Source organism: Microchirus variegatus (genome assembly GCF_963457635.1).
Source record: "Microchirus variegatus genome assembly, chromosome: 11".
Lineage (NCBI taxonomy): Eukaryota > Metazoa > Chordata > Actinopteri > Pleuronectiformes > Soleidae > Microchirus > Microchirus variegatus.
This window is the reverse complement of record NC_139812.1, coordinates 8,151,860-8,176,630: the sequence shown is the minus strand read 5'-3', so window position 1 is coordinate 8,176,630 and position 24,771 is coordinate 8,151,860. Positions and strand designations below refer to the sequence as shown.

The window sequence follows — 24,771 nt, the reverse complement described above, 5'->3', positions numbered from 1 at the left end:
GTGGTACCACTTTTGACCAAGATCTTATTATGCCATGAAGGGACTAGGTCAACAGAAAACATAGTGGCTAGAAGAATTGACTGAAAATTAAAAAAAAAGAAAGTTTTTCTTGGTGGATTAGCATGACTCATTCTTTTTTATGAACAGAAGATTGTGTAGTTCCATGCCTGTGAAGCGGGTTGAAACGATAACAGGGTTCACCTTTTGGCCTACTAGTATCTGCACATGACCCCAAGGCTTGTGTTTGCCAGCTCCATCGAAAACAAATGCACATGTCCAAGAGAGGGGTAGGTAGGGGGGGGGATTGTCAGCGGTGAGTTTTTACGAAATTAAAGATAAAGCGGTCGACACAAGGGGGAGCACCGTCGAGAAAAATGGGAAAACTGAGCAGACTTGCAAAGTTGCGCTTTAACCCTGTAAGACCCACGGTTGTAAAATTACAACGTTACCTTTAGCCATCCCAAAAAACTGTTATATTTTATCTGTTTTTTTTTTTTACCACATCTACATAGTCATTGGGTCTTATTGTTCAGTCTCACAATGTTAGTGGATGGTACATTTGTTTATAAGTCCAACGTTATGGCCATGAACGCACACAACCTTTCAAGATTTCCTCCAAATAAAATCTCTTTGTTTCATTGGACTGGATTCATCAGATTAAAGTAAGTAAAATGTCTTTTATATTTTTTTGGTTGTTATAACAATGTGTAGAGCATTTAAATATTAAATTATTCTGGAATAGATGCATCAAATTTCATTCAGAGCTTGCTACATATTTGTCAACAAGTGGACAAAGAAAACCAACCACCCATGGACTGTCCTGCTGATAATTACGTGGACATCGAGCCAAAAACACACAAACACACCATGACAGGTGTCGCTGGCCAAAAAAATATTTCATCAGTCCCAACACCGATTTTTCTGGTCTGGATATCATCTACAGGCAAAGAGAGCCCAGCAACACAGACAGTGACATCATGAAGCCTCTGAATGCCCAGAAGAGACCATCCAAGAGATGTGCACACCTGCCATTGGATGTACACAAGGACATGAAGACAGGGAGAGGATGCTGCAATAAAGGATACACCAACACACAATGCAGCAAGTGTAATGTTCGCTTTTGCTTTTCAGAGGACAAGAACTGTTTTTAGGACTTTCACTAACAATGAAAGTTTGTCATGAAAAGGAAAAACGGAATGAAGAAGTTGCTAGAAAAAGCTAGAGTTTTATCCTGTTTATTTATCTATTTTTAATAAATGCTTTCATAAAAATATGACTAATGTGTGATTATGTTTAATGTTATATACATTTATGGAGCTAAATAAGCAATCAACCCTGCAAATTAACCCTTAGTTGTTCTGAATTGTTGTTCAGACAAAGTGAGTACAAATACAGAAATTCTGCTACCACTAAAACCCAACGTTGCAAAATTAAAGCGGAACTAGACCGGAAGTTCCTATTATCGGTGTTGGGACTGATGAAATATTTACTCAACGAGATCACTGAAAATCCCGTAATAGTTACGTAAGCAGCGGTTCTCCTGAACAACCGATCGTCCTGCTCCGGGCGGTAGTCCGGGCACATCCGGTTACGTACATTGAACCGCAGAAGAAGAATAACGTCCGTTGTGGAGGTGTTTCACGAGCAACAGTGTCTTCTGACTCTGGGTCTGACTCCGGTTTAAAGTCATAAAAGGGACTGCGGCGGGGAGTCGTGACGAGGCTATTTTTAAACACTGTTAAAACAATGTTTTGATAATGAGGAGCAGTGCATCCGCCGTTCCAGAGGGGGGCGCTGCGCTTCTGAGAACGGATGTGCTGGATAGTACTGGCCAATCACAAGACTCTGTCTTCTGGGGGTGAAAGTTCACTCTGAAATCTCGCAGCAGAAAAATACTGTCAGAAAAGAGGATTTCTATCGGCTAGTTCACAGCAACTAGGAGGTTTTTGACCATAAAAACAAGTTAATATATGTAAGTAGACCTCCATAACTAACATATATGTGCAACAGGACCACTCTATGTGACCTTTAAGTTTCTCTAAAACGCACATAAACATTTTTTTTTCAAAAAACTCTTTCTACATCAAAGGCCTCCTACAACAACATCTGAGAGGTCAAATATTTTTTTTTTTAGGTTTTTCATAATTTGGGTCTTAACAGGGTTAAACCACATTGTTTAATGTATGTTGAATCAATAAAAGAGTTTTAATAGTTCAGTCATGGCAAAAAAGGAGACTATGAGTTATGACATATGATGCCTGTCTGTGTGTGTGTCTTGACGATGATGATTGTGTGTGTGTGTGTGTGTGTGTGTGTGTGTGTGTGTGTGTGTGTGTGTGTGTGTGTGTGTGTGGGGTTCTCTCACCTTCTCCCATGTGAATGGCTCTTTCCATTACTTCCTTGAAGAGACTTGGTTCTTTCTCCCAGCCGCCAGTCTGAACCTCACAGCGATGAGACTTGGCTAAGAACAGCAGAGCCTACAAATCCACACAGAGAAAAACAGACCGCAACTGTTTCTATGGAACTTTTCTTATTCTACTGTGTTTCAGCTGAAGACACAACTCGGGTACAAATGTGAAACTCATTTCATCAAATTAATTTGTGCATCAGAGATCATAACTCTCACTACTTCGTCCATTATTTCTCACCATGTTGATAAAGTCCCATTTAGTTTTTATCAACATCAGTGATTCTCAACCTTCTTCTGAAAACCCATATTTTCACCACTGTAATTGTAAAACATAGCACTCGATGACCACTCAAAGCTGCTTTACACTAGAGTTTTTTGAGTTTCATTAACCCATTCACTTAATATCACTTGTCTTTCATACAGTCATACACTGCCGGCACAGCCGCCAGGAGCAACGTGGGGTTAAGTGTCTTGCTCAAGGAAACACCAGCATGTAGACTGGCTGAGCCGGGAACTGTAGACACTGTGTATTTGGGCCATAAAAAATATAAGCTTTCAAGAAGACATCAGGCATCAGTTCCACTTATTTTACATCAAAAATATTAATTATCAATCTAATGGTTTCTTGAGAATCTATAAAACCTAAATTTGAATAGCACACCGTAGGAGCCGTGCACTTGACCACTACCACTATCTTCCTAACCAGACGTTAAAGTTAGCCGTTAGGCCTGTTAACAATGTTCGCTCTGAAGAGATGTTCGTCTTATGGTACCGACCTTGTCGTTGTCCTCAGTGTTGGAGCTGTGGCCGTCACCGTACAGCAGGGCATACTGCTGCCATATCTCAGCCTTGCTACTGTGGCGGGAGGTGATTCGACCCATGAGCTCCTTCAGTTTGGACTTCTGCTTTGCTGCCTGTTCTCCCTGACTGTCTGTCAGGTTTCCAACAACCGCTCTGACTAGCACCTGTAGAATCTGCCATGAGAAAAACATAACATAATTTTTCAGAATTTCACCACAGGAAATTATTTATTTATCAATCTGCTGCATTACTGAGCACTGACTTAGCTTCCAACAAAGAAGCAAAGGAGAAGAGTCATGTGAGAAACATGCTTTTGATAATTAAGATTGCAGAGTGAAGTTAACATGGAGATGTTAGATGAACAGAGAAAACATCCTGATTGTGCAGTTCAGTAATGGTTGTTGCCACAATGTCTAAATAGAACACGGTTTGTACATGTATGTATTTATCTAGCCTTGATGACCACTCAAAGCTGCTTCACACTACAGTTTTGCCATTCACAGCATTCACTCACACTTTCATACACCACATCTGTGTGTGAACAGGTATGAAACATCTATCACTCATCCGTCATTCCCATTCGAACCCACAACCTTCGAGTTGAAAGACGACTTGCTCTACCACTGAGCTATTTTCGGTAAAGTAATGACTATTTAGTGCTATACTTACATTAAGTGTCGTTTAAGACAGAAACCTTTATTAAATTTTACCTAAAGAAAACATTTACAGTAACTTAAAGATGTCAGTTTACACAATTACATGAATACATGAACATTATTAAACTGAGTAAATGGTTACAACAGCATTAAGTAATGTTAATGAATGTATCATTTTTGTATAGTGTAATTATTGTCACACGTTTTTGAGATTTGAACAGACAACTGCAAGATTGGTTTCATCTAAATCCAAAGTCAAATGAGATCTGCTTCTGGCCCAGGTCGTCATTGAAAATCATGACTGGTTCTCAATTGACCTACCTGGTAAAATACATGTTCAATAAATAAATAAATAATTTAGTATAATTTTGTGACATTTGTTTAGTTGAGCTTCTCTCTCTGTTTGACTCTCCAGCAGACTCCAGCTTCCCTCAGATTGCATTGCATATTCACAGATTCAAGTCAGTGCTCAAAATCACAAAAAATGTCTTGCTCCATCTTAATGCAAGGTCCTTCACTGCAGGTCCAGGTCTGAAGTTTTATTGGATACTCCCGTCAAGTTGCACCTCTTTCAAGATTAACCGCAGCCATCAGGAGGAGCGACTGGAATGAGCAAATGATAACAGAAGCAGGAATTTGCAGTGCTCACTTCATATCAGGTAACGTGACGTTCATTTTTGGTCTCAGATAACAAGCTACCATGAAAGTAATTATTGCTATGCATAACAATGTTAAAAAAATATTTTTGAGAGCAACAGCGTAATTCAACTCAGTCAAACTACCTTAGCTTAGAGGCTAGTGTACTACGGTCCTGATGACATTGTAATCATGTAATAGTATGTCCTGGACATGATTGTCAGTAACGTATCCGTAAGCATACAGAGTCGTGTAGGACTTTAAATTCTCCTTGGATTAAAGACTCGGATATCCACTCAGGTACGAGTGGATATCGGGCCACTGCATACGGGGCCACTTCGTTTCGTCATGAATCCACTCACCGGCGCCTAAAGCATATGGGTCATCAAGCTGTATCCCATTCACCAAGGTTAATTTCCTAGCATAACCTGCTTTATCACTAGGCGACAAGATGACGTAGTACGAGGAAAACATTTTTTTTAGCCATCTGAATTCGTACATGAGAGCTGGCTATCTTCACGACAACGCTGAGTAGCGCCCTCCTGCAACCGAGCTGCTCATTTACTGTTTGTAAAAACAGAGAGCCCTATATGAGCAGGTATGAGGAAGACCTAACTGCAGACCTCTTCAACTTCAAATATCAACCATCCTGAGTAGCATTGAGTAGCATATCTCTCACCTCCTCCTTCACACACATGATTGTGATTGATCTTAATTTAGCTCCAGCTGAAATCTGCTATGTTCTTCCCACAAGTAACAACAATAGCAAATTAACTGTCTTTTACATACATACACAGAATGAGTGGATATGTGTGAGAATGTGAGAGAGTCTCAGATACTTGATTCTCAGGAAGCACAAAGCAGTCATGTGACCTTCAGCTCCTTTGAAATGTATCAACTAGTCAAAACACTTCAGTCACCAGCTGTGTATGAATTCCATAGGGGCAGAATTAATTCATGGTGTTCCCTTCCATTATCTTTCCATCACACTCCTGTGTCTGTGCTAACAACAACTGCAGGAAATAGAGTAAAGCAGCAATCTTGCTTCTACATTTGAAGCTTTGATATGATTAAGTACTATAAAGAAGAAGCTGGTGTGTTTTTGCATCTCTGACCCCTTCAATTTTGTAAATAAAATTACTTATAGTTATAGATTATTATTTAACCATACAAATTTAATTGTAATTTTTTTAGGCTTAGTTTATTTTATGAGGATCCACCATCAGCTATACTGTACACTAAAGTGTCTATTCTTCTTGCGATCCACACAGACGCACGCGCGCACACACGCAGAGAGAGGTGGGGGACAGAAAGGTAAAGAGTGAGGTGAGAAAATTATGCTGTTTACAAAGAAGAGCTACTCAGGATTCTAATGAACTGAGGAATCTGAATGCAAAGAGAATTGCAGTCAAAATACACAACTTTGACTGTGCAAATCAACATCTTTTATTGAAATTCCCTGTGTTACCTGCTGATGTGTAGGGTGCCAATATTAATTTCATGCATTCTTTATATTCTAAAACATGCTTACTAGGGCTGTCAAAATGTCTAAAAAATTATATTCCCTCTAAAAAACACATGGAGGTCATGTAACAATGTGCATGGGAACAACATGTGGACATGAGCTGTGCAAAGTCTGATGCTGCTGGAATAAAGCAGAGTGAAATTACAGCGGTTTTAGTAAAGAGATGTCTGGGCGTTCTCACTTTTGGCTCAGCTTGGCACCATCTGTGCCATTTGAGATTTCTTAGGTACCAAATTATTAAAAACCAATTAATTTTTATTTATATGTCACTACAGGTCTAAAAAGAACTTGTTCTGAAAAAAAAAAAAAAAAAAGTATAATAACTCGCCTAAAATCGATGCTCCCTGTGCGGTGAGTAATAATAACTCTGTGGCTCTGAAGTGTCTTCAGTTACGCAGCGCCATAGCTCTGGCTTACCTTGGTCAATTTGGGTGATTGACAGCTCGTTTTAAACGTCTAAACCGGTAGAATCAGACCCCGGTCTCCAAATGCGTGTGAATCACTTCATTAGTGATTCAAAAGGGCGAATGTCCGCCCAAATGCATATGATGCATTTGGGCGGACATTCGCCCTTCTCTAATCAGAACAATCTAATGTCGCTCTGTAATGATCAATCAGACCGGGATTTGTCCCCAAAGCATGCTGGAAAGTGTAGGTCTTCATTAGAAGGGGTTTTATTCCGGTGGAAATAATTTGTTTTGATAAACAGCAAAGGTAAGACAATATTTCTGGTTGTAGTTCTTGAAAGTCAGTTGTTGTTTTGCTCTTATTTTGGGGCTGGATCCGTGAATCTTGGTCGTAGAGTGATAAAAATTGTACCGCTGGAATCTGTAGATTCTCCGCTGTCCAGCCGACACGTGTTTTTTTTGTTTACATAATCACGCTGGCACTCCGAACATAAGAATGATTTATATGAGCCTCTAGCTGAGTTTCTGACCTTTGTGTGGGTATGCAGCATGTCTGTGTTTGTTGAAGTTAGATATGGTTTTATGACGCTTTTGTCGCTGCGTCTGACGCTGCCCCCGATCCCAGGGGGCAACCGTGAAGAAGAGGCTAATGACATCACAGTTAAGAACAGGTACCCACTTCCACTCATCTCCTTGGCGTTTGAACTGTTACAAGGTGCTTCCATTTACACCAAGCTTGATCTTAGAAACGCTTATCATCTGGTTCGCATCAGGGAGCGGGACGAGTGGAAAACAGCGTTTAACACTGCTAGGGGTCACTACGAGTACCTGGTCATGCCGTTCGGACTAACCAATGCTACAGCAGTATTTCAGGTTCTTGTGAATGACGTTCTCAGAGACTTTTTGAATGTATTAGTTTTTGTGTACCTTGACGACATACTGATCTTTTCACGCTCCGAGCAAGAACGTGTTACACGTACGTAGCGTCCTCCAGAGACTCAGCTCAGAATCAGCTCTTTGTTAAAGCCGAAAAATCAGAATTTCATAGGTCTGAAGTCACCTTTCTAGGTTACATCATCTCAGTAAACGGCATTCGGATGGATCCAGCCAAGGTTAAAGCAGTGGAGGAGTGGCCAGTGCTCACTACTCGTAAGAAACTCCCACAATTCCTGGGGTTTGCCAACTTCTATCGGCAGTTCATCAGGAACTACAGCTCCGTGGCAGCCCCGTTAACAGCCCTCACCTCACTCAACACCGCCTTCCACTGGTCATCGGCAGCAGAAAAGGTATTTCACGAACTGAAATCACGATTCTCTGCCACTCCTATACTTACTATTCCAGATGCAGAATCTCAGTTCACCATGGAAGTCCATGCTTCAGACTCAGGAGTGGGGGCCATCCTGTCGCAACGTTCACCAGAGGACCAGAAGGTCCATCCCTGCGCTTTCTTCTCTCGAAAGCTTTCACCTGCGGAGAGAAATTATGATGTCGGAAATCTGGAGCTGCTGGCACTCGAAGAATGGAGACACTGGCTGGAGGGGGCCCAGCATCCGTTTCTGGTGTGGACTGATCACAAGAACCTCGAGTACATCCGATCAGCAAAGAGAATGAACTCCCGACAAGCCAGGTGGGCGTTGTTCTTCAACAGATTCGAGTTCACTCTGTCATATCGCCCTTGGTCCAGAAACACCAAGCCGGATGCCCTCTCCCGCTAGTTCCAGTCCGACAGCAGTCCCAATTCACCAGAAGAGATCGTCCCCTCGTGGTCAACATGTTCATCGGCGCCGTAACCTGGGACATCGTCGAAAAAGTCAAACAGTCCCAGGTAAATTAACCCGCTCCCAGTGCCTGTCCTGATAATCGCCTGTATGTCCCTGCTAACCTTCGTTCCCAGGTCCTCCAATGGGGACATTCTTCTGGTCTCACCTGTCACCCTGGGGTGCAACACACTCTAGCCCTGCTTAGGCAACGCTTCTGGTGGTCCTCTATGGAGAAGGACCTCAAGGAGTTTGTCACTGCCTGTCCTGTCTGCTCCCAGAACAAGTCTTCTCACCATGCTCCATCTGGTCTGCTACACCCTCTGCCTGTTCCTCATCGCCCTTGGTCACACGTATCTCTGGACTTTGTCACCGGCCTGCCCCCGTCTGAAGGTAACACAACCATACTCACCATTGTGGAACAGATTTTCTTAAACAGCACATTTCATTCCACTACAAAAGTTACCTTCAGCCAAGGAAACTGCTGAACTTAGGTTCTACCATGCCTTCCGCCTGCACGGACTTCCCTGCGACATAGCCTCAGACAGGGGGCCGCAATTCACTTCCACTTTACTCATTTTTTGCCAGTTGCTGGGAGCCAAAGTCAGTCTATCTTCTGGATATCACCCGCAATCTAATGGTCAAACGGAAAGAATGAACCAGGAAATGGAACCTGCCCTTCCGTGCATCACATCGAAACATCTACTTTGGGTCGAGTATTCCCATAACACCCTCTTAAGCTCTGCTACTGGCCTATCTCCATTCCAGTGCTCGCTTGGTTACCAACCTCCACTGTTTCCCAAGCAGGAGAGAGATGCCAGTGTCCCGTCGGTCCAAATGTTTATCCGCCGCTGCAGCCGCACATGGCTGCAAGCCCGTTCTGCCAACCTCCAACATCCAACCAGTACCAACAAAACGCCAACCGTCAACAAACACCTGCCCTCCATTACACACCTGGACAAAGAGTATGGCTGTCCAGGATCATTCTTCTGAATGTAGTAATGTCATTAGTACCATATCAGGTGACGATGAGACACGTGAAAGTTTTCCTATTTCCTAAGTTGTTTTTCTTTTCTTCTTTCTTTCATTGCATTTGAAATTAAGCTTTCAATCATTCATACTTGTGATGTAAGCAATGTTGGGAAGGATATGTTTTTAAATGTATTCCACTGCAGAATACTGAATACATGCCCTAAAATTTATTTTGTAGCATATTCTATTAGATTACTCAAAGATTGCAGGTTAGCGCGTGTTTTAAGTTGCCCCCACAGCGATAGCCGTACTTGTTCGAATATGTGCACCAGACTTCACCTGGACCGGCAGGAGAAGAGACAATTCTGTGTCATGTTCAACAGGCCAGCATGATGAAATGTACATGTATGTTAAGGAAACTCTGCACAATACATTGTTGTCATAGAAAATCAGGTTGGGCACACAGATAGTCAGTTTGCTGCGTCCTTTTAAATTTCAAGGCATTAGAGAGGCAGGACGCATAGCTATCAACATCGGTGCACCATTGTTACAGCTGAGTCATTATAGAGCAGAGAGAGCAGAGGAGGGAGAATCTGGAAGAGATCTGTGTCATTGTAAATAGTGTAAATATTGCCCTTAATTACATTTGTGTATTTAGTCACGATACAGTAGGGGTGAATCTTGGCCAAGATTCTCCCCAAGTCTTTTGTAAATACAGTGGTATGCAAAAGTTTGGGCACCCCTGAAAATGTTCATGATATTCCTTTATAAATCATTGGATGTTTGAAGAAATTTCAGTTAAATATATATCGTATAAGAGACAAACACAGTGATATTTGAGAAGTGAAATAAAGTTTATATGATTTACAGAAAGTCTGCAAGAATTATTTAAACAAAATTAGGCATAGGCACCACAAAATTTTGTGCATCCTCCTTTTGCAGAAATAACAGCCTATAAACACTTCCTATAGCTTCCAATTAGAGTCTGGTAGAAGGTATTTTGGACCAAACATCTCCAATTCAGTCAGGTTTGACGGGTTCCGAGCATGTACAGTCCGCTTTAAATGAAACACCAAATGTTCAATAATATTCAGGTCTGGGGACTGAGATGGCCATTCCTGAACATATTTGTTCCTCTGCATGAAGACCTTAGTAGATTTTGAGCAGTGTTTAGGGTCGTTGTCTTGTTGAAAGATCCAGCCCCAGGACAACTTCAACTTTCTCACTGATTCCTGGACATTATTCTCCAGAATCTGCTGATATTGAGTGGAATCCATGCGACCCCAACTTTAACATGATTCCCAGTCCCTGCACTCGCCTCACAGCCCCACAGCATGATGGAACCACCACCAAATTCTAGCAAGTGTTTTTCTTGGAATGCTGTGTTATTTTTCCGCCATGCATAATGCCCCTTGTTTTGCCCAAATAACTTTTTTTTAGTTTCATCAGTCCACAGCAACTTATTCCAAAATGAAGCTGGCTTGTCCAAATGTGCTTCATGCGACTCAGTTTGTGGCGGATGCAGAGAAAAGGCTTTTTCTGCAATGAGCAGATGAGCAGATGTTCTTGTATATGCAGTAAAGGGGCCACTATGTGAGACTGAAGATAGAAGACCTAATAAGGGCAGGATGTGATGTATAGTAGGATGGCCAAATATCCTATAATATGTATGTTCTTGCTTACTGTGAGGCAGTGCTTCTTAGGATTTTGGCTGAAGCGCTCCCAAGCAACTGCAGTGCTTGGAATTGACACTTGACTTGTAACAGAATAAAGATCTCTTTGTTTGGTGAAAAGTCTTGTGTCACGGAGTTTCATTCTGCATCATCATCTCATCACCTGTTGTTCTCAAGAACAGGGAAGCCTGACGTAACGACATGAACAAAAGTAACAATTTATTGAACCAAATAACAAGAATCAATTAAACAATTAGATTCATCAACATTAAATATCTAAGGTTAATTGAATGATCTAAGTCAATGAACATTAAAGCATAAATGATAATTTGGTCATTTGAATCAATAAATCCTACTTGCTAAAACTAAAATCACACAAACTATATACAACATAAACACCAGTGTGTGTGTGTGTGTGTTAGTGAACAGGAAGAGATAAGATAAGAGAGGGAAGTGACGCGGTTGATGGTCACTCCCCTTTTGAGACCAAAATGGTGGAGCATGCGCAGTAGCTGTGACTGTAAACGCACGCCTCCACCAAAGATGGCGCCAAAACACATTAACATCAGGCTGCAGATCTTAGACCGAACACGCGACAGCATGGCTGTAGGAGCGCGTGTTCGACTCTAGATGGCGCCTGTGAGACCTTTCATTCATGAATGAAAGAGAGAGAGTTAGTGAATGAGCGAGAGAGAAAGCGGGAGTACACGATTGATCTTGCGTGCAGACAGAGGGTGGTTCGAGCCCAGCGTGTTCTGTGACTGAAAAACAGGATCGCGTGTAAGTTGATGGCAGTGTAAACCACACAGACTTGACGCAGGCGAAGCCAGCCATTATCTCACCACGTGCAGCGCGGAGCTCCGCATTCAACAGTAAAACCACAATAACGAACACAAAACATAAAAACAAAGAGATATGTGGTTACGACGATAACACAAATGCGAGTGTGTGGGTGCGCAGTCCAACACGTTCAACACAAAGAAAAGTTAACAAACACAGAAAAATAACCTAACTCTGCCCAGAACACATCGCCTCTTACAGTAAGCTGAACAGGTTGTGTGGGCCTTCCGTGGGTTCGGTTCAGTTTCTTGGAGCCGTGGAGTGTGGACGGGACGTTATTTGGCTCACAGCGGACAGCTGTTGATCCTCTTTGTCTCTGAGTGGAAGCAGTTGGGCGGCAGGTATGGAGCGATGCCGGTGGAGGTGCGGTCCTCACAGGCGGAGGAGTGGAAGGGGGGCATCGTTCGTGCTGCACGGGAGCGCCGCATGCCGGAGGGCATGGCCGGAGCCACGGGGACCACGTGGCCTGGGGCTCCCGGGAGAACCAGCAAGAGAGGAACAGGAGCAGCAAGGAGAAGAGCAACCAAAGAGCAACCGGGAGAAGAGAGTGAAGAAATTTAATTCTTCTACTTTTATGGGGTTTCTCAGTCGGGGGATGACTGGAGACTCCCCCACGGAGAGTCTCCAGTCATAAAACAAGGAGTGTTACAAAAAGGAGAATTTGTTAAGTGTGAAAATCAAATTCAGGCTCTGAATCATGAATACAGGCCTTAGTCAGAGAAAAAAAAATTCTCCACATGCTTTAGGTCCCAACAACATGGTCTTATTACTCCGGATTTCCACTGGACGCGTTACAGCCGCGGAACGTCAGCGGCACGGTTCTGCTTCGTCCTCTGCCCAGCGTCAGTCCCCACCAGTCGCGTTACAGCAGCGGCACGGTGCCTTGGGAGACACCGGTATTCACGAAGATCGCGTGATAATCTTGAACGGACACGAGTTCATGAGATCGCGTGATAATCTAGAATGGACACGAGTTCGTGAGATCGCGTGATAATCTTGAACGGACGCGAGTTCGTGAGATCCCGTGAAAGACTGTGTGTATAAAGGAAACAACAACAACACAGCTTCTTTTCATTCTCCGACATAGAAGAGCTGTTGATCTGGTGTCATCACTTCAACAATCAGTCTCTCGTCGTACATTATGACTCTCCGAGACGCTTAATTGACTGTTGACCTGGCAGCACCGGTCACGACGTAATGTTGATGTGAACTTGTGACAGGCTGTACGACCTGTGTATTGTGTTTTATTTTGAAAGGGCGGCGGAAATGTTTTACATTGATTCTGTGTCGCTTTTTCTGTCTGGTGCAAACTGCTCTGTTGGAATTTACGAGGTTCAGCAGCGGCAACGGAAAAAATAGAACTGCTACCTATCGATAGCGCTGCGGCGAGCCGCTTCTGGGATGCTGCATAGACGCTCCGCAGCGCGTCTGGTGGAAATGCTCTCATTGATTAGAATGGAAGCGATTTGCAATGGCGACCGCGCCGCTGACGCTCCACGGCTGTAATGCGTCCAGTGGAAATCAAGGGTAAGAAGGGATGGTCTTCTTCCCACTCTGGATGGAGCTTCCCTCCTTTCCAGAAATTTGACAAAGTTTATTAGAGCCAAATCATGACAACAAGCAGTCGGGACCAGGAAACAGAGTTGCAGTTTAATACGCTTCTCTGTGCTTCCACTAGTTCAGTCGCCCCCTATAGATAAAGACTATGCTATATATAAAGACAGTGCTATATATGAACATAGATTTAGGATTAACACAGTGTCTGCCTCTAGGGCTCCAAATATTAGTCAGTCAGGGAGAAACAGGAGAGGAGTCATTCATAGTAATCTCTTTAAAATAAACACTAGGACATCTCCGAGCCAAAAACAAACAGAAAAATAAAGTGCGGTTTATTAAATATTCATTCTCTTCGCTCCAAAACATTACAACGGAAGTGACCCACAACGGAAGTGAACGGTAACGGATGTTGACAATGCGGCGGTTAGGACCGTGATTATTAGTTTATATGTGTTACAGGAATTGTGTTGTTTTTGACTGATTTCTCTTATTATCTAATTATTATTAGGAATAATAACAACGTGTTGAAGTAGTTTTATAACTCCCGATTCTTTCACTCACTATGTTTATATTGTGACGAGCTCAAGCGGAAGAAAGTCTCGAGTCTTGTATTTGTGTTGTGGCTTTTGCATTTGTGTTGTGGCTTTTGTATTTGGCCTGACACCTCTGGGCCACCGTACACAGGTACTTGACTTTTTTGTCAATAAGTAAATAAATAAATAACGCGGATCATCATAACGGCTTTTTAGTCCCAGTCCGTCTCTGGTTTCATCTGTGTTCATTCAGTCAGGGATAGGGAAAGGACGAGAGACAATGCAGGAGTACATAATATGTATAAAAAAATGGATTTTGGGTCATATAAACCCATAAATACTACGCAGTGTCCGTTTAAATGTGCCTGGAACTGTGGAAACCTGCCTGTGAGGTTTTGGTGACGTTTGCGCACCGCTCAGCCAAACTACCACTGCGCCACCACTCGCCGTGCACCGAGAGTAGACCAGGTTAGAGCTTGACCTGTTAAGGTAAAGCGGGGTTCCCCGTTCCTTCGGTCTTAACCGGGGAACATAGGTACGACCCCACCTTGAACCACAAACTGCAGACCAAGGTAAGCCCATACCAATACAAACACACATTTCTCCTCTGGATATCTATATTTAATTTATTCAGATATACCAAATACCAAATTATTTGGAATTTAGCAGTCTGATAGCCAGTGGGAAGTAGCTATTTTTTAGTCTGTCTGTAATGCAGCGGATGCTGTGGAACCTCCTGCCAGCTGCCAGGAAGGGAGAACAGTCCGTTGTGGGGGTGGGTGTGGTCGGAGGGGATCTGGTGAGCTCTGATTAGGCAGCGCGTGTGAGCAATGTCCAGGATGGGTGGGAGTGGAGTCTCAATGATCTTCTCCGCTGTCCTCACCACACGCTGCAGAGGCTTGCAGTCTGAGGCCTTGCAGCTCCCAGACCAGATGGAGATGCCGCTAGTCAGCAGGCTCTCGATGGTTCCTCTGTAGAAGGTGGAGAGTATGGGAGGGGGGAGAGACACTCTTCTCATCCGTCGCAGGAAGTGCAGGCGCTGCTGGGCTTTCTTCACCAGGGAGGTGGTGTGAAGTATCCAGCTGAGGTTGTCTGTAATGTGCACCCCCAGGAACTTGGTGCTGCTGACGACCTCCACCGATGTATCGTGGATGAGGAGTGGTGTGTGACTGGGTCGGGATCTTCTGAAGTCAACGATGATCTCTTTTGTCTTGTCGACATTCAGGAGCAGGTTGTTTAACCTACACAGTCCACCAGATGTCGCACTTCCTCTCTGTAGGCCAGTTCGTTGTTGTCCTGGATGAGGCCCACAACCGTTGTCATTTCAGGATGTGGTTGGTGTTGTACCTGGGACGACAGTCGTGGGTCACCAGGGTGAACAGCAGGGGGCTCAGGATGCAGCCCTGTGGGGAACCAGTGCTCAGGGAGATGACGCTTAAGGTATTGTTACCCACACGGACAGACTGGGTTCTGTCTGTGAGTAAGTCCAGCAGCCAGTTGCACAGGGGGGTGTTGAGGCCCAGAGGGCCCAATTTGCGTATCAGTTCCTGGGGGATGATCGTGTTGAATGCTGAGCTGAAGTCCAGGAACAGCATCCGCACGTGGGTGTTCTTGCCCTCCATGCGCTCCAGGCTTCGGTGGAGAGCCATGGAGATGGCCTCCTCAGTGGAGCGGTTTGGCTGGTACGCAAACTGGAACGGGTCGAATGATAGGGGCAGTATGGAGGAGATGTGGTCCTTAACCACCCACTCGAAGCCCTTCATGATGGACGTTGTTAGTACAATGGGGCGAAAGTCATTAAGGCATGTGATGGTTGGTTTCTTGGGCACTGGAACGATCGTGGCGGACTTGAAGCACAGAGGGACGACGGCCTGGTTCAGTGACGCGTTGAAAATGTCTGTGAGCACGTGGGCCAGCTGGTCAGCGCACTCCTGGATCAACCGTCCTGGGATGTTATCGGGGCCCGAGGCTTTACATGCATTTACTTTTGCTCAGAGCTCTCCGTACAGTAGTGGTTTCGAGCCTGAGTGTCTGTTCATCAGAGTGGGGGTGACTTTCCTCGCAGGGTTGTTGTTCAGAGCTTTGAATCTCCCAAAGAAGTTGTTGAGCTCATTGAGGAAGCTGATGTCATCTCGGCAGGGAGGGGGGGTGTCTTTATGGTCTGTGACGGTCTTGATGCCCTGCCACAGTTGTCTGGTGTTGCTGGGGTCATGGAAGAAACCTTGGATCTTCTGACTGTGGGCACGTTTGGCCCTGATGGCTCGGTTAAGGTGGGCCCTCGCTGTTCTGAGAGCCTCCGCATCACCAGATTTGAAGGCAGCATTACGCTCCCTCAGTCTTGTGCGCACCTCTTTCGTAAGCCAAGGTTTCTGGTTGGCCCATGTGACTATTGTCTTTGTTACTGTGACCTCCTCCATGCACCATTGAATGTAGCTGGTCACAGATGGAACATACTGCCCCACATCTGTGTGTTGATTGTCTTTTGCAGCCTCTCTGAACATGTCCCACTCAGTGCGCTCAACAGTCCTGCAGTGCAGACATATTGACGCTTTTCCACCGGCCCGACTCTCAACGGCACTGCGCTACACGACACGGTTTAGCAAGTTTTTCCGTTAGCGTAGAACGCGGAACAAGGCACTATTTTTAGTACCTACCGTGGCGTGGTTCAAAGTCAGTGGCGCAGGTACTATTCGCTGATTAGTCAAAACTGCCGGCCACTGATTGGCCAGAAGTGTCGTCACTGGGTGCGTCATGAGCGCGACACAGGATGCAGGAATCAAATCCACAATTTTCCAAAAAATAGTAGCGAACAAATACTTCGACATGGCGACTCTGCATAAGAACATTCCATGGTCCAACGACGAGGTCCAGACTGTCCTGTGTTTAGTCGGAGACGACAACATACAGAGCGAGCTGGACGGAGCCGCCCGTAACGAGCAGACCTTACAGGAGTAGAACCGGACACAACGTGACCGCCACACCACGAGAGTGCTGAGTTCAACCACACATTCCTTTGAGTGATTGGGCAGCGTGTCCAGGCAATAGGTGGCAGGAGCATGTGACCTATTTCCTCCCTCCTGTCCTAGGACTCCATCACCTATGTACAGTTTATTTGATTTGCTGTGTTGCACTTTAACTTTGGTTTGCTGTTTTTTTGTTTGAATAAACAACAATGTGACTTATGGGATTACATCATGCGTATTTCTTTTCTTTTTCTTTTAATTGTGGCAGCCTTGACAAACAAAACGTATACAGACAAAAGGAGACATCTCTGCAGAAAGTACAAACTTTTATTCGTAATTCAGTGAAAAACAGTACAATAATAAAGCATTTTACAAATTCACAACAAATGACACATCAGGCCCTCACCTACATCTCTGCCCTCCTCGACACCCTGTACCTGTAGCTGCTGTGTGTGCATCTCATTCAGTGTCATAAGGCTCACCGTGATTTTCACACAGGTTATGCAGAGCACAGCAGGTCACCACCATGGATTTCACCAGCTGGACATCACAGTCATTCCTTTTCATGAGCGACAGAACCATCTGAAACACACAGGCAGCATGCTTACATTAATACCAGAATACCAAAAATAGAGGTAGCTTTCGGTCATTACTACGCTGTACACTTGTACAGTACTATGTAGAAGTCTTAGGCCACCATTAGATTTGTTGCTTGAGCAATGCTATAATGACAATAGAGGATCATTATTTCTATTTCACTTTACTGGAACACAGTCAGAATATATGTATGCAGTTTTTTGTTGTTTAAAAAAAAACATCCTCTACAGGTGTCAAGTATTTAGTGTGATCTATCCTTACACTTGAACAATAACACAGCTCTGTTAATACTGGAGTGGAACCTTAATTAATGTTTCCGGTAAATGTCTTATTAAAGACATGCGTGAGAATTACATACTCAAAAACAACAGCGTTTCTGCACGGTACTGTATATGAGATAGTTCGCAATAGCAACCATATTTAGCTTACCCTCACTCGTCGTCTCGTAACATCTCCTCTTCAGTTTCATGTTGTATGACTTCCCAAACTTTTCTGTACGCCTCCACAGTATTTCTTCTTGCCACCTGTAGCTTTTTCTGGCGATTTTCTCTTCTGTGTGTGAACAAATGCCACAGTGCCGTGTATTGTAGAGCTAGTGGAAAAGCGCCAATAGCTTCTTCAGGCCACTCTCACCTTCTTCACAGCAGGCTATTCTCTGGTGAGCAGGGGCTGGTATGCTGGAATTAGCATAACAGAGAGATGGTCTGAGGAGCCGAGGTGTGGGCGTGGGGCTGCTCTGAATGCCTTCTTGATGTTGGTGTAGACAAAGTCCAGTGTGTTTTTTCCTCTGGTAGCAAAATCCACATGTTGATGGAATTTAGGGAGAACCGCACCGCAATCAGTTTCAGGTTAGATAAATCACTTTGCGCGTGCTAATATTAGACTAGACTAGAAAAAGATGTCAACAACATTATCAGGAAACACAACATCATTTTCCATTGTTATGCAGACGACACCCAGCTCTGCGTATCTGTACGGCCTGACGATCCATAAAACCCTCAATTAAAGTCCAGGATTGTCTAATAGACATACAGACGTGGATGACTCAGAACTTTCTGATGCTTAACACAGAAAAAACTGAGGTCATGGCCCGTTGCCAATAGATATATACATGTAGCACATGCCAACAGTGAACGGGATGAGGTCAGGACAGGAAAGAGGACCCCATCATCCCCAAGTCTCTGACCACAACAGTCTTCGCTACAGGCTGCGACAAACCCAGTGATCCAGATGGATCTTTTAGGCAAGAGAAAAAAATCCTTCATTTATGCTGTGTTCCATCTGCATTTACTCCGACACAGTGGCATCTACAGTGAGCCTTACACCTCCGGTGGAATTTCACAAGTGTTATCTTTATTTTGATACCAAGATAATCCACACAGAGCTGGAAACTGCAGAGATTTACTCTATTTAGTTTGGGCATGTCATTTCAGAGCAGGGACTCCAAAAAGAGGGTCAGGGAACAAGAGGTTAAGGCAAATAGGGATGTCACGGTTAACAGTGTAACAGTAAACCGCGATAACATTTTTGACGATAATAATTACCGTCTTCATTTCAAAAAAAATTATTATCTCGGTGAATAACCGCGCCTGCGGTGTAGGCACCGTGAGCCTTTCCAGCGTCTCCGTCTGCTGAAGTTGCCGCGCAGGCGCACTCTGTAGCCTACAACCTGATGTTCAAACTTTATCGAAGCTGGAATCATGGCCGAAGGAGGAGACGACAGCCCTCAGGACATATACGTATATGAAAACTCACCCATAACAGTATAGCGCGGTGCTGGCGTCACGTCATCATCTCAGACAACTACCGTGTGTGTCCTGCTCTCTTTCAGTCGCTGAATAATCCATCTGTTTGTTGTTTTTGTGACGATGAAGTCTGCTAACACGTTAGCATAAAGATCGCTAGCTTAAAATGCTAACAGTCCACACACCAGCAGTCTCTGAGCTTTCGCTGTCATTGTGAAGATGTTTAGCCACAGACAATTAGGCTCAATCCCAATACCACCCCTTAGCCCTCCCCCTTCCCCCTACCCCTTGTTTTTGCGCGTTCATGTGAGGTGTAGGGCTGTCTCATTTCTCATAAGGGTTAAGGGGTAGGGCCAAGCTGTAGGGCTACGTAGCCCTCGAAACGAAGCTTCCTCAGGACCACACTTGAAACGGAGGGCTTCGAGGAATTTCGCAGCTTCCGCCGCGTCACCTGTCAGCGAAGTTTGAAAGCTGGCCGTTAAAGACTCGCACAGATGTATTTTCAGTATTTTAATCACGACAGTCATGTGTAATGATTGTATTGTGGTCTTCTTCAATTGTCAACGGTGTTTCTGAATCACTAGTCAAGTTTGTTTTGAATTACTAGCTAGTCGTAGCCGATGCTATCCCGGCGTTCCTTTCGTAAGTGGTTAGCTAGCTGCTATCGCTATTTTTTTAACATTAACAAATTGTGCCGGAGTGTTGATGTAGCAGTCCGCGAGCGTCAAGTTTGGACGACGTGATGACGTAATGGAGGTGTGTCTCATTTCTTAGGGGAACGTTCGTACCCCTCGCTCCCTCAACTCTGTTTTGAGGGCCAAGGGGAACTCTGACAAAGGGGTAGGGGGAAGGGGGAGGGCTAAGGGTTGGTATTGGGATTCAGCCTTAGTGTCATGTTCTCCTTGTCTTCCTTTGTCAAACAAAGCTTTTGTTGATGACTGCTTTGATGACAATCACACTTTAATTTCGCACTGCACACACACACACACTGCACACATAAGCACAGGAAACTTCTATGCACTATCTCTCCCCTCTCCCTCTCTCTCTCTGTACTGCATATTAATTAGCCATGTGTATTCTCCGTGATTGTCAGCTGATTGGCTGAAAAAGCAACAAAAGCTCTGGAGTGTGAGATCGCCACACCCAAACTAGGAGTGATTCACAGCGATAAAACAACCTTAATTCAAACACAAAGTTTATGGTTTTGAGACCCAAAATACTGTGTCAATAATGTTAACATGATAGTACAGCTGCAGTGCCCACCGCCAGCATATTAAAAATGCATAGCTTTTAGGACTATCAATGCTTTCTGAACATATTCACACACTTTTTAAAAAATACCGCGATAATACCGAAAACCGAGATACTTTTGGTCACAATAACCGTGAGGTTAAATTTTCATACCGTGACATCCCTAAAGGCAAATAAGTGGAATGTTATGCAATGGCCAAGTCAATCACCTGACCTGAATCTGATTGAGCATGCATTTTCACTTCACCAAACTGAAGGGAAAAGGCCCCAAAAACGAGCAGGAACTGTTGCAGTAGAGGCCTGGCAGAGCATCACCAGGGATGAAACCCAGCATCTGGTGATGTCTATGCCTTCCCGACTTCAGGCTGTAATTGACTGCAAAGGATTTGCAACCAAGTATTTAACAATGAAAGTTTGATGTATGATTATTTAGTTTGTCCCATTACTTTTGGTCCCCTAAAAAGTGAGAGGCACATAGAAAGTGTTGTAATTCCTATGCCTTTCACTTGATTTGGATGTTAATATCCTCAAATTAAAGCTCAAAATGTGCAGTTAAAGCACATCTTGTTTGTTTCATTTCAGATCCATTGTAGTGGTGTATACAGCCAAAAAGAAGATCATTGTGTCGTTGTCCCAATATTTATGGACCTGACTGTATGCCAACTCTTAACACTCAAGTATTACAAAATGGACCTTTAAGCCCAGTCCCTTACCTGGATGTCCAAGTAGTTTTCCTTGAGGTCCATCAGACGGTGGTAGGCTTTGATGGCTTCACCAAAGTCCCCAATGTCAGTGCTCACTACGATGAAGTTCTCCCAGATCTGCCAGTGTTCAAAGTTACACTTCAGGGCTTCTTGTAGTGTACAAAAAGCTTTGTCTCTGTAGATGAGAGCGATGGAAAGAGAAAGAACATTGAACAAAGTAAATACTTAAAACGTTAAAAGATCAGACTAAAACAAGAGAATTAATATGCTGATATCAACGGGATTAACTGTAATAAAGTGGAAATGGGATTATTGGCTGATAGAGAAGACACACATTCTTGTACAGACTTCTTATTCAAATATTCTAAACTTCAGCACATGAGAGCTAGTGAAAGTAATGGGTTCACAGCTGGTTGAGCTAACGGAAGCAGCTAACAATATTCATTCAATGCATTCAAAGACCTATCTTCATTTCATCATGTAAAAATCATTCTTTTACAAAAGGTTTGTAAAGCTATCCTTTTAAAAATAAAATGTCTTCAGCTGTGATTGTCATAGATTGTATAACTTCAATAGTCCTGTACAATTACAGTACAGTAGAAAATGAGGAAGGTGGAAGATAGCAGCTTTTGGTGTTGGCTAAAGAGGAGGGATGCATGCTGGGGCACCACCTAGTACAAGGGCATGTTGCAGGGGGCGACGGGAGATATTCCAGGTTCAAAGTGGTGAAATGTCAATGAGAGCTGGTACCCGGCTGATTACCCTGCAGCTACCCCGGCTATCGCTAATCTTTAAAATGGTTTGTTTAACATGTTGCTGGTGGTTTCTTGGGAGTTGGGAAGAGGGACTCTCATTATTCATGTTGTGATCAGGTTTTCCCCTGGTCGTAACAATTGTGGGCTCGTCTGAACATCCATGAGGTTAACCAATGGTGCATTTCCACCGGCTCTACTCTCCTCGCCTGGGCCCGGTTAAGTTGCCTTTACACTAGCACCGCTCTATCTTCTTGTGGGGTGAGTTTTCATTAACGTCAGCTCATTCAGGAACAGACTGATCCATCCACACTACACCACAGAGCCACTTCAATGTATTTCATTAGTGCCTGTCGCGGCAAAGCAGTTTGGTTTGATATTAGAAATATGTGCCTATCTTTGATTCTTCTCTTAAAGGTGCATTATGTAAGAATGTGGCCAAAAAACGGTTACTACACTCAAAATCAAAACACTGCGGCGAGTCTGCATCCGTTTTGAAATTCCTCTCAGCTTTAAACTCTCTCCACCGTTTAAAAGCATGTCCTATATAGACCCTCGCTTTGCCGCAAACTTTATCTTGGCGTTTTTGACATTCATACCGAGGTCTTTTAGGTTTCGTTTCATTTCAATTGTAGCTACGTAACTGGCAACCCTTGGCTGCTTAACCGCTGAGACTCTATTGACTGCTACGATTGGTAGACGGCGGTAGATGGCGCGCCATGCCAAAACATAATTTCAAAACAAAAACAAACGTTTTGTTGGTGAGTTCAGTATGTTATATGAACATTATTCCTGGTCCTCTGTGACATATGTGTCCAGCCATGGCAAAAGGGTTCACATGTCTACTTCGGGACATTTGGAGTTATTTACAGATTCCGAAAGTGTGATATCTAAGCTTTCCAACAATGTCAAACCCATGTCCATCTGATCATTTTTGAGGAAGATGTGGTCATTTGAATGTAGGCACTCCTCAAACTGCTTTAGGGAGAAATTCAGCCTGAAAGATTTCGACCTTCTTGAGGAGCCAGGCCAATAGCTGCTCATTTGCATCACATTAACATGGTCACAACCCCCCACCCAGTCTAGCTGTCAGTGACATCTGATGTCTGTTAGCCCACAGGACAGTAACAGTGTAGCAGTTTGGAAAAAAAAAAGGAATGAATGTAGCTCATGTCAATGTAAGGCAAGGCAAGGCAAGTTTATTTGTATAGCACATTTCAACAACAAGGTAATTCAAAGTGCTTTACATAAAGCATTAAAAAGCATAGAAAAGAGACATTTATAAAATCTGATATAACATCAAAATAAAAACAAGCAGGTAAAATTTAAAGATTAAGATTAAAAAATAAAATAGATACAAATAAAATAAAAAGATAAAAAATAAAATCAAGAGTATATATAAGGAATAGAGGTTACAGTGCAGTATTGGAAATTACTGAAATGCAGCGGCAAACAGAAAAGTCTTCACTCTTGATTTAAAAGAGGTGAGAGTTTCAGCAGACCTACAGTTTTCTGGGAGTTTGTTCCAGATATATGGTGCATAGAACTAAAATAAAGAAATAAAATATATCTAAGTGTGTGAAGGAATATTTTCCAGACCATGGACTATATTATCATCTTCAATACCAGTTCCTCCCCCACAATGTGGCTGTACCCACTCTGTCCATCACAGTTGATATGCGGGCTAAATGGTGACATCACAAGCGCACCCTCTTCTGCGCTGTAACCTTTGGTGCTGGGCATGTGAAGTCTTTTGCCTCATCAGAACAGAAAGGCCTGATTTTTTCAAAAAGATATGTCTGCCTGTCCGTGGTGGGGCCAGGACGGGAAGACTGTCAACAGGGGGCAGAACTCCTGGGTTGCGCAGTAGCTGAAACTCGATAGGTTCTGCATCACTGTGAGTTTGAGCAAGCACCACACCTGGTCTGTTGGCATCAAAGCTGTGACAGAATAGAAGCACACAACAGGATATTTAAAACATGGCTCACTGTTCACATGGAACACTATCATGTCCATTCGTGATTTTTTTATTCATAAAATTCAGAATTTTTAATATAAATATCTAAAGTGCTGATAACTCTTGATCTGTGGGAGCTTTTGATAGTAGGGACTCAGATGTGTCTGCCAGTCGATGGTCTTTACTATCACTCTGCCATCTGCCGTTCCAACAAGCTGCGGAATATTGAGGCGACTTTCAGGAGAGCTGTGTCCACTACCTGTTGACAGCAAGAACCACAATGAAAATAATTATTTTACTTTTCCCCCCAAAAAAATCACATTTTACAGATTACATATAGCAGTCTATATAAGCAATTTATACACATACCAAGAGCCTTAGCCGACCTCATGTATTGACGCCACACTGAGGCCTTGGACACATGGGTTGGCAGCAACTTCACATGCCAATCCTTATGCCCAGGATTCTGAAAAAAAATAAAAAAATACTTGTTTCAGATCATGGTTCATGTTAACAGGCACTTTATCACTGAATCAGTATAGATTGATCAGTAGTATTGCTTGAATTATGTGTGAATGCCACACCTTTATGTGCATGAATTGCACGTGTAATTAACACGTTCATCACACATTGTGTTAATCATGTGTGATTCATGCATGCAAAGGTGTGGCATTCACACATCATTCAATGCAATGTTAGGTTTCGAACACGGGAGTTTCGTCTCAAAGCATTTGAATTATCAAACTGAACCTGCGGGTGTACAAAATCTCAAAGAGGGCCGTGACATGCTCCTCTTACGGCTTATAATACACTCATCTGACCGAACAAAAGTTTCGATGTGCGCATCATTCTCATTGTAATAATACAGTACCGAGCTAGCGAGCTAAGCAAGCATAGCTAATAACAATGTAGCCAAACGGCGTTATGAAACACACAGTGGATTATTAAAAGACAGCGTCCCTATGTGCGTCTGTATGTGACTTTGAATGAACACTAACATAACATCGATTAACAACGTTAATGAAAACTCACCCC

The 24,771-nt window shown here is 43.5% G+C and overlaps 1 protein-coding gene across 1 annotated transcript in view; it reads right to left on the bottom strand.

Moving 5' to 3' along the window:
- Positions 1–24,771, bottom strand: part of ttc27 (tetratricopeptide repeat domain 27) — a 182,623-nt gene that overhangs the window by 25,255 nt on the left and 132,597 nt on the right. The window contains exons 16-18 of the mRNA XM_083898147.1: positions 21,037–21,202; positions 3,187–3,384; positions 2,366–2,477 (exon numbers count right to left, since the gene is read on the bottom strand). Coding sequence (XP_083754273.1) covers positions 2,366–2,477; positions 3,187–3,384; positions 21,037–21,202 — 476 coding nt within the window. The remainder of the gene's footprint in view (positions 1–2,365; positions 2,478–3,186; positions 3,385–21,036; positions 21,203–24,771) is intronic.